We start from the raw sequence: 11,392 nt of genomic DNA, 5'->3' as shown, positions 1-11,392 counted from the left end.
CAATTTTATTTCAATTTTGACTCATAATCATGTCAATTCAGCACCACATAACCAAATAATGTCATGCTAACATATTACATCACCAAATACTAACACATCACTGGATTGACCTGACAAATGATCAAAATTATGAAAAATTAAAAAACTTAATTACTAAAATGAAATAAAAATCAACTTTTTATAATAAAAGATAATGACTTTTATCTAATTTACCCAATAAACTATAAATTCGATAAAGAAATGAAGTGAAATGCAAGTGTAGGAACTTTAGTTTGATGGGTATCTTACTATTGGAGTTGCCCTCGGTATGAAAACAGAGAAAAGAAGCGGTGGGACAACAATGGGGCCATAACCACATGGATGCTGTCATGGTGACCAGACAGCTTTTGGCTCCAATATCCAACCTGCAAAAATCGCAGCAGGTCCGATTTTTAGCGTCATCCGGGACAAACCCTGACCATTCCAATAAATTCAGATTCCCATCAACATTTCCTCAAACACCTTCCTTTCAATTTCAAATTACCAATAATATCTCACTCCTTCCATAAGGTCACTGCACCCAATCTACCCTTCATCTTCTTCTTTACACCACTCTACTCACCGGTGACTCCACTTCTGAAGCTTTCTCCGTTTTTATTAGGTAACGGTTTCCCGTTCATATGCATTTTCACCTTCTGTTACATGTACTACTTCGTCATCTTCGTTCAATTAAATTCTATTCAGCTTTATGGTTGTATGATTAATGTCAACTATCTGATGTATCCATTAATGTGCTTTTAATTCCGTAATCTCCATTTCTTAATCGTAGAAAACGCGTTTTTCTTATCCGCTTGTGGGGTTTGTTACTTTGATTGTATGGTTTCGTACTTGGAACTTTGAAGTATCTGTACCTTCACGAGCCTTCCACTGGTCCACCGATGACCACACGGAATTCAATTTACAAACTGTTATTGTAGCTATCACCCTACGTATCGATGCTCATGCTATGATGATTTTGCATTTATGTTTATACCCGATTGATTATGATGGTTTGGCTAAAAAGAATAATTGATTTAAGCAGATGGATAATCGTTTTACACGATATACAACAATTATCTAACCCCAGGTTTACTTAAACTGCAGATTTCTCTCAATCAACACTCGTTTATGTAGTTTTCTCCAAATCATAACTCACTTTAGGAGGTATAAGAATCAACCGATACAATGCGAGAGTGCTATTCGCCAGAATCCAGATCCATGAACAAGGATTCAACTTCATTTCGTAATTCTGGTGCATACACAAGCCCAGGTACTCCCGATTACGGGGATAACCATGGGAGAGGATTTCAAAAGGGTTGGTGTTCAGAGAGGATACCATTACCAAACACTTGTAACAGAAGGCGTATCAGTGCCAACATCTTAATGCCCTTCAACAATGGCAGAACACTACCTTCAAAATGGGACGATGCAGAAAGATGGATCACAAGTCCAGTGTCTGGTTCTGGTTCTGGTGTATTCAAGACTCAAGCACCACCACCACCACCTCAGAGAAGACCTAAGTCAAAAAGCGGACCACTGGGGCCCACCCCTGGGACTATTACATACTCTTCAAACTACTCACCTGGTTTCCAGTTTCTTGAAGGTGGAAACACGAATAATGTTTTCATGGGTTCACCATTTTCAACTGGTGTTTTGGTACCTAATGGATATTCTTTTCATCATACTGGTGAAAAGATTGATGAAAACAATGTTACTTGTGTTGTCTCAAGGCGAGATATGGCTACCCAAATGAGCCCAGAGGACTGCCCGGAATCCTGCCCGGATGGAAGGTTGTTCCTCTCCACCTCTCCTCCACCAATTCCTTCACCCTTGGAGGATCTCCGCCAGCAAGTCAGGGATGTCCAGGTGGACAAAAGAGTCACCATGACAAAGCAAACAAAAAGAAACACTAGGAGAGTTGAAAAGAATCAGTCAACGGAGATCAATGACTTGGCTTTGACTTGGAATAATCCTACAGAAGGAGAAATGGAATTGTCAAAGTATTTCAACACTTTTCCTCAAAATCTAGTTTTTGAATCTAAATATGTATGTATATATAATTATTACTTAAGTGATGGATTTTGTTATTGTAATGTGTATCAAGGCTCCAGAAAGAGGAAGCAAGGATTTTGGCTTGGGAGAATCTGCAAAATGCAAAAGCAGAGGCATCAATTCGAAAGCTTGAGGTGTGTAATATGTTCCATTTAATTCATTTTTAAAAGAGAAGTAAATCTGGTTATGTCTTACTTTACAGATGAAATTGGAAAAGAAGAAATCAGCATCTATGGAGAAAATCATGAAGAAGCTTACAATTGCACAAATGAAAGCTCAAGAAATGAGAAAAAAAATGTCAGCAAATGAGGCTCCTAGAACATCTCGCAAGCTCATATCCTTACACAGATATCCAAAGATTTCTCTCACTTGCTGTTTTTTTGTTCATTAATCCTCCATCATCATCATCATCCTTGAATCAGGTGAACTTCAATTCGTGTTTTTGTATGTAACTATTGGTTGATTTGGTTGTCCTTTTTTATATTGCCAAACGTGTATTTTTTTCTTCTGCAGTTTGGAAGTGGCAATTGAAGATATGAGTGATAGGGTAGATAACTATGGTACAGTTTGTGCTTCATTATGAAAATGGTGGATTATAACTCTATAAGCATTTTCTTCATGGGGAAAATGCAAATTTTGTAATGAGTGGATGTCCATGGACTATTTTTAGAGGTTTTAGCTAAGGTACATGATACATATGAATAATCAATAACATCTTTTTTAATGAATCTAGGGTAAATCATTGCAGAAATGATTTGGAACATGTTATTTTGCGTAAAGCTATAAACACTTAAATACATGCAAATGTGTTTATAGTATAGATTTTGATGCTCTGCTAATGCAAGTGTTGATCATTTGCTTGTATGTAGATGACATGTTAGTTTTTGTATCAAGCAAAACCAAGGTATATAAAACAAAGAAGTTGTTATCATCTAAATTTTCATAAAGGACATGGGGTGGGTGAATGTGAGTAATGTGATACTTGGACTAGGATTCAACTAGTTAACAAAGAGATTGTTATTACATAATCACATTATTTTGAGAAAATTCTCAATAAGTTTAATTATGATGATTTTCTTCGTTCATCACTTTTATGGATCCTAGTGTGAAATTAATGTTAAATATAGACAATTTTGTATCATAACGAGAATACTATAAGGCTATTGGTCGCTTGATGTATGCCACAACTAAGTACTAGGCGCGATATTGTTTATGTTGTGGAGAGGTTGAGTAAATATACTAAGATAACTTGGGACCTGAAATGTATTGGAAAACATGATACTAAAGGAATGATGAATAAACATGTAGATGTTGGGTCTATTCGGGGGCAGATCACGTTGCCTGTTGCGTCAGGTAACAGGCTACCTGTCGGTCAACTTTGCAAAGTAACTGAGATGGTTGTCGATTTTATCAAGTACCGTTTTTCAACTAATAAAATCATAATTTTCGTTGATTTTGTCAAGATTTCATATGGATATTTACATATACTCATATTTAGATAATTTTTGGCAGACTCTTAAAATCTTGAATAAGCACACATATACTCTCCAATAACGAGTATTGTTTGTTTTGTACCCAAGACTTAAAGTGTCCTTAAATATTTATCCCATATTGAATTTATTGAAACCCGAACATCATTGAGAAATATCAACATGGAAAGTAAACATACATGGTTTTTAAGAAATATAGATTTTGGGATGACCAAAACATCATATTTCGACCTAAATCTTGCTTTTGTGATACCCAAATGGGCTAATATCAACCCATTTGAACATGATATACTCTCGTAGTCTTAATGCTCCAAAGGAAGAGTAACCTTACTAAGCTATCTTCATGCTCTAAAGGAAGTAGGGGTGTGCAAAAATGAAACTGAAAAACTAATGGTTTGGTTTTTGGTTTTTCTAAGAACCGAATTTTTAGATACAACTTGGTTTTATAATGTGTAAACAGAAAAAACCAAAATGAACCGAAATACCAAACACGATATGGTTTTATGTATAAGTGTAATTGATTGAATATATTTTTAATTTGACCCAAACTAACCTTTTTTTTTTGCCATTCTTAATCTTGAATATACATAAAGGAACCATCAATTATTTTTCATACATATAAGACACTGTGTGATAGAGATAGAATAATTTATGATCAAGTCAACATTATATATATATATATATATATATATATATATATATATATATATATATATATATATATATATATATATATATATATATATATATATATATATATATATATATATATATATATATATATATATATATATATAAACTTGGATTGTTTTTTATTCACACAAAATATTAATTACATTTTTATTGAACATCCCAAACAAGACAAGAACTACAGTTTAGAATGAAAGGATTTATTTTTTAGAAAAAACTTCAAATTTTGTAAATATAAAAGATGAAACTTTTGGAGTTTATTATTGGGAAATCGGCATAGAACTCCGTATATTTGGTTTTATCGACGGAAAAACCATCATTGTTTTTGCTTTTGTTTTTGTTTTATTTTTTATTTTATTTTATTTATTTATTATTATTTTTTATAATTTAACCATTGAAACCGATAACACTTGCAAAATAACCTTGTAACCGGCTAGTGTCGATTTTAAGGGATATATATATATATATATATATATATATATATATATATATATATATATATATATATATATATATATATATATATATATATATATATATATATATATATATAGATGACTTTTTCGTTAATAGAATTAATGTTTAAGGATTTTTTGAAAGATTTTTTTTTTATACATACTAAATTTATTTGAAGAAAACTTATATTTGTTTATTAAAAAACTCAAAATAAAGATAATTTTTTATTAAAAAACTCAATAATGATAATTTATATATCATTTTTGGAATTTTATGATTCTCTTTAATAAATATCATTACTATAATCATAACGATACAATTTAGATCCTATATAACTTAAGAGAACTTTGTTGATATGTCACAAGAAATATATTTCTAGGCTAAATTCTATTTTATTGTTGAATTTTTAGGTTTTGGGTGTAAAATGTTTATCATAAAACTACAACTAACCGAATATTATTTCACAACTGAACGACACCTCAGAAAATAAAAGCTTATCAGATGTTATTCAACAAAAGTCCGTTTTTATGTTCATTAATGCATCATATTTTTAAACAATTTTCATTTTAATCTTTTTTATCAAGTTTAACATCCTTTTAGCCGGTTACATAGACATCACCACCACCACCACACTCTCTCACCACCACTACCGTTTTATCAGGTTTTACACTCTCTTAGCCGACCCACCATCATCACCATCGTCCATCTACTATTCGTTTTCTTCATAACTTGATAAAAAAGCCCAAAACGACTAAATTTACCTAAATGTAAGGAATTAATGAACACAAATTTGGACTTAGGACATAACCACACATTTAATGTAAATATGAGGGCTTTTATAGTAATAATCCTAATATAAGAGCTATAATAGTTATAAAAACACATGTTAAATACAATTATATGACTTTTGTTGATTTGTTGTAAAAAATATGTTTTTAGGTCATATATATCACAGAGTTCTATTTATGAATTATATTTAAATTATATCTTTATAATTGTAGTAATGATATTTATTAAAGAGAATCACAAAAAAATCCAAAAAATGATATACATATTTTCATTATTGTGTTTTCCAATTAAAAATATGTGTTTTTTTAGTGAAAAGGAGGTAAACGGTATCCTTATTTTATATTTTTTTAATAAACAAATATAAGTTTTCTTCAAATAAATTTAATATATATAAAAAAGAAAATCACCAGAAATGTCCTTAAACTTTAATTTTATTAATGGAAATGTCATCCATGATTTTTTTAACCCTTAAAACCCTGCACTAACCGGGTACAAAAGGTGATTTTGCAAATGTTTACCGGTTCAAATGCTTAAATTGCAAAAAGAAAAAAAATCAAGAGTGATTTTATTGTCAATGTCGCCAAAATATAAGGACTTTATGTAGATTTGTGTTTATTATTTTTAGAGTAAAGTGCGTTGATGGTCCCTGTGGTTTAGGGTAACTTGCAAGTATGATCCTTAACTTATTTTTTAACTGAAACCGTCCCTATGACATTATTTTGTTGCGTGGTTGGTCCCCTAATGACGTAAAAAGACTTTTATACCCTTATACATTTATTTTTTTAATTTTATATTGTTTATTAATGATTTTAAATTAAAAAACACAATAAACCCACTCATACCCCAAGTCCCACACCTATCAAATGCTCCACCCAACCATCCCATCTTTCTTCCTTTCCTTTTACAGGTCCTCCACTTCAGGTACTTGGCCACTTTGTCTTCTTCGGCAAACCAGTATTTTCCAGCGAGTTGATCCCATGAATAACGAAAGAACACAAACCTAGCAAAATGAATTACCATCCCAATCTCTTCGACACCATCCTTCTTTAGTCCCGATCTCCTCCACCATGGCTTCGGGTTATCTTTTTTTTTTTTTTTGATCTGATCGTTGAATTCTTGAATAATTTTGAGTTAGAATTTTGAATTCTTGAATACATGAATCGATTTTAAAAAATCAAGTTTCAGAACTTAGATTTTCTAAAAAACCCCCACCACCATCGAACATGAAAACTCCTCACACATGCATCGAGTTTCAGATATGTGTGTTAAGTAAGCTTAAATTGCAGATTGTGGTTTGGGGGTCCGTGGTTTCTAGAGGGGGAAAACAGAGATGAGAGGATTCAGGATGTTGTCTAGTGGTGATGGTGGTTCTGAGTAAGGATGAGATTTAGAACCGGAAAACAAGTAAATCGAAGCAAGGAACTCGTGGGAAGCAAAGATCTACTTTAGTTGGCACTCTCTTGAAGGTATTAGGTTGTTTCCTTGGCTCATTTCATCTTTAATCTCTTTTGGGTGGGTTTTAGGAAATGTTTTTTGTGTTTGAGCCAAGATTTGAAGTTGCAACTTCAGATCTGGACTCCCTTTGGCCTCTAGATCCATAAAGTTATTAGCTTTGACAAGTATGAGCCTTCCATCAAGTGTGAGACTTCTTTACAAGCTTGGTGTTGTCATTTTAAGACTTTAGAGACTTGCATGCACGTAAAGTTTGCAACTTTACGTGATAAACATGCCTTGGGAAGCTAGATCTACAATTTGGAGCCATAACATGGCTTAAAAAGCCTCTGTATGGACGAAGGACTGAAGGGACTCGACGAGTCGCATGGTCGACTCAGCGAGTATGATGAAGATTGTCGTGGGCTCGGCGAGTCAGATGAGTGACTCAACGATTCGGCTAGGGTTTTCCCAACCTTTGGACACGTATGAACGCGGTGAGTTGTAAGGGAAAACTCGGAGAGTTGGCCAAGGAGTTACGACCACTGACACTAGGAACTTGACGAGTCACTCAAGTGACTCGGCGAGTTGGCGAGTCATGCCAGGAACTCGGCGAGTAGCTGAGGGTACTCGACGAGTTGAGGTCAACATGGACTGTTGACCTTGATAGTTGGCTTTGACTTTGAACAAGGGTTGAATATGGGACTTCTGGGGTATTTTGGGAAAATATGAGCATGATGGGGACATTTAGTCAAGAAGGTCATGATGGGTGTTAACTTATTATTTATGGTGTGATAGTGTAGGATTCCGGGGAGACAGCAGTCAGAGATTTGCAGTACTTCAGCACTACTTGCGAGGTGAGTTATCCTCACTATATCAATAGGGTTTAAGGCACCAAGGTTGACCCTTTATGGATTGTATTCGGTTATGGCATGATATGTTTATTGATTACATCCTGGTAGTTAGGGTGGTGATATGCTTATGTGTAGCGACCTGGTTAGGTCAGTGTCCTGATTATAGGATGATGTTATGTTAGTGACCGGTTAGGTCTATATCCCGGTTATTGGGATGTTGCTATGATTAGTGATATGTTAGATTGGTGTGACTGTTATATGATATGAGCTAGCGTATGGTATTTATGTGCACATGTTTGTTTGATTGGGGTTGGGTTGAGGCGGTATTGCTTTGTACTGAAGGGCAACATACCTAATGAGCGGTCCAGATAGGCTGTAGGCCCTGCGAGGCGGTCCAGTCATGCCGAAGGCTTGGGAGCAGTCCAGAAAGGCTATAGGCCCTGCGAGGCGGTCCAGTTAGGCTGAAGGCTCATTATGCATGCTGATTTGTATTTGTGGATGTGATATGATTATGGTTATATGAGATTGGTATTTTAGGGGAACTCAGTAAGCTTTCGAGCTTACAGTTTCAGTTTATTGTTTCAGGTACATCAGGGGATCGCGGCAAGGTGAAGGCATGTCGTACAACTCCTCATGATTTGTTTATGTTTCTGGGAAAGCCCTGATATTATACATTTTGAAAACAAAGTTGTTATGATTTTAATGGTTTGAAATGTTTTAAAAGTTCAAATTTGTCTTGAAATTTTTGACTGTTACAAAATCAACCCCAAAACCACACTCTATCAATCTCAATAAAAAAACCAAACCCCACCTATCACTTTCAATCACAAAACCAAAGCCTTGATGACTCATACGACGAAACTGTATGAGAAACTCAACCCCTCCCCTACCACATGACAAAGGAAGACAATCGGTGGAAGACAAGAAAAAAATGCAAGCCTCAAGCATGGACTCCGCAAGAAGAGCTAGTGTTGACACAATCTTGGGAAGGTGATGACTATCGTACCAAACACCAACTTAATTCAAAGTTTCGAGAAATAGTTAAAAGTGTTTTGAAGATGAATGAGTTGTACAACAACCTAAAAACCCAAAGGCTAAACGGTCAAGGAGATGAAGAAATTCTTTAAGAGGGTATGCATTTGTTTTATGAGAAAACGAGAAGGATGTTCAAGTATAATGGGCCTTGGAAATTATTAAGTTGTAGTCCAAGATGGAAAAAATATGAAGTCGACCTCCTACTAGGAGGAGAACAATAAGAAATAACAAAAACAAGTTCCAGTGGATAAAAAACTTCTTCTGATGCTCGTGTTAAACTAAATTTAAATGGTGAAGATGAGCTCGAGCTTGAAAAAATTGTCCGAACGATAGGTAGGGACAAAACAAAAAGGAAGGGGGAGAGGTCTTCTTCTAATGCATCAGATTTTAGCAGCGAAGTATCCAAAATGCGCAAAATGGCGGGGACATTTGATTGTTACAATCTGAATTTTGCTGAATGTTTGACATTCCACAAAGAAAAACTTGCCGACAAAAAAGGAGCACGATGAAAGGAATGAAATTGAAGATATGAATTTCTTGATGCAAAAAGTATATTATCTTTCGGGAGTGACGCTCGAGCAAGTTTTGAAGACGAGCAAGTTTTGAAGACGAAGTAAAAGAACATAAAAAAAATGTTTCCCCAAGATTTTTGTTTTAAATTTTTTTTTTAGATATTTTTTTTAATCTTAGGTGGTTTTTTTATGTATTTTATTTATTTTAACTAATGAAGTATTCCTATTTTAATTAATTTTTGTGTTTATTAATCATTTTTAATTAATTCTATTTTTTTTGAATTATAAACTTTAAAATTAAATTAATTTTCTTTTTAAAAAATAAAAATGAAAGTTATAAAACTGAAGATATGAATTTTTGATACAAATAACCGATCATCTTTTGGGACCGGCCATCGAGCTAGCTTTGAAAACAAAAGAGAAGATCATGAAAAAAATTCCCTTAGATTTAAAAAAAAATCTTTGTTGTTTTTTAATCTGATTGTTTTTTTTTGACTTGGTCGTTTTTTTAGTTAACTTTTTTTTAATAAATCTTTGTTGCTTTTTTATGTACTCTTTATTTTAAGTAATGGAGTATTTATATTTTAATCAAAACTTATGTTTATTAATCATTTTTAATTAATTCTATTTATTTTTTAAGTTATAAAGTTTAAAATTAAATTATTTTTGTTTTTGTAAAAATAAAAATGAAAGATAGTAATACGAGAAATTAAATATCCTCTTACTTTTTATTCGTAGATATCCTCATATCCAATGAAATGGTGACATGTGTAACATTTAATGATGAATTTAATGATATTTTAGGATAATAATATGACACATGCCATCATTTAAATAGATACGAGAATTGGTAGGATCAAGATAGAAGAATATTTAATTTCTCTAGTAACACATAAAAAGTGAACAGTAAAGTAAGAATACACTCCCGTAAAGATATGAATAAATGAAATAAAATTCATTTTGAAGATTTGTTGGCTAATGTATATTTATGTAAATGGACAGTGTTTGTTTTTGAACTCTAAAGCGGATTATATTAGCCTCTTAGATTTGGTTTGACCAAGAGATAAAATACCATGTTCTAATGCACTAAAAATATTTAAGTCTAACCGTCAAGAAAATATAGTATAATTTTTGAATCACCAAGTTTTAAATAATAGGTTCCATATATAAAATTTTATATATTCACGTCAATATTAATATTCTACATTTTTATATGATATATGTAACTAACTAAAATAAACTGTTTGTTCAGTGACATGTTATAACGAACATTGTCCAACGTCACATGGCCAAAATTTTCTTTTACACCAAAAATAACAATCGTTACGTCACATAATTATCTTGTACGCTACACTTTATTTGAGATTTTCCTTGCTCGGATTGCTCGACTTGCTTCACTTGTATCAATACACAATATATATATATATATATATATATATATATATATATATATATATATATATATATATATATATATATATATATATATATATATATATATATATATATATAATTGTAGGTAGGTCAATGACCCACCTATTTTTTTAGTTTATATAAAATTACTATAAAAAAATTTGGTGAACTACATTAAAAATAGACAAAACTGTAAATTTGGTCCCTGTGGTATTCAAAATTTTTTGGATAGGGTCCAAAAAGTTTTCAACTTGCATGAACCGTCCAAAATCAAGAATTTACTGTGATTTTGGTCCAAAAAAATTTGAAAAGACGGTTTTGCCATTTTATTTTCTTTTTTGTATTTTTTATAATCATTATAATACTTTGTTATTTTAAAAAAAAAGAAAAAAAAAAGAATTATCCCCCACCCTACCCACCCCCACCATTCTCTCTCTCTCTCTCTCTCTCCCTCTCTCTCTCTCTCTCTCTCTCTCGTAAAGCCTGTTCGTCTCCAAAAACATGTTCTTCATTTCTAAAGCCTGTTGCAAGAACAGACACACACATCTATTTGATTTTTGAATCTATTTCTGCAAGAAGTATATCGTTCCAATATTAGCAACACATGGATCATAGAGGCCACAATTCACCGCCAATTACAAGTGAAAATGTA

The 11,392-nt window shown here is 32.7% G+C and overlaps 1 protein-coding gene across 1 annotated transcript; it reads left to right on the top strand.

The window, feature by feature from the left end:
• Positions 1-388: 388 nt before the first annotated feature.
• LOC111876723 (uncharacterized) lies at positions 389-2,833 on the top strand. Its single transcript, XM_023873298.3, has 5 exons — positions 389-640; positions 1,123-2,018; positions 2,123-2,204; positions 2,273-2,492; positions 2,584-2,833. The coding sequence occupies exons 2-4, from the start codon at positions 1,204-1,206 to the stop codon at positions 2,459-2,461; spliced, it is 1,086 nt and encodes a 361-aa protein (XP_023729066.1). The 5' UTR covers positions 389-640; positions 1,123-1,203; the 3' UTR covers positions 2,462-2,492; positions 2,584-2,833.
• Positions 2,834-11,392: the final 8,559 nt, after the last annotated feature.

The sequence above is a fragment of the Lactuca sativa genome, chromosome 2 (genome assembly GCF_002870075.4).
Source record: "Lactuca sativa cultivar Salinas chromosome 2, Lsat_Salinas_v11, whole genome shotgun sequence".
NCBI lineage: Eukaryota > Viridiplantae > Streptophyta > Magnoliopsida > Asterales > Asteraceae > Lactuca > Lactuca sativa.
Note: the sequence above shows the minus strand (reverse complement) of the source record. Positions and strands in the feature narration are given on the sequence as shown.

Bases quoted from the DNA above. Each gene is read 5' to 3' on its own strand.
- LOC111876723 (XM_023873298.3), top strand. From the start codon at position 1,204: ATGCGAGAGTGCTATTCGCCAGAATCCAGATCCATGAACAAGGATTCA. The intron at 2,019-2,122 runs GTATTTCAACAC...ATGTGTATCAAG, and splicing joins GGAGAAATGGAATTGTCAAA to GCTCCAGAAAGAGGAAGCAA. The intron at 2,205-2,272 runs GTGTGTAATATG...CTTACTTTACAG, and splicing joins CATCAATTCGAAAGCTTGAG to ATGAAATTGGAAAAGAAGAA.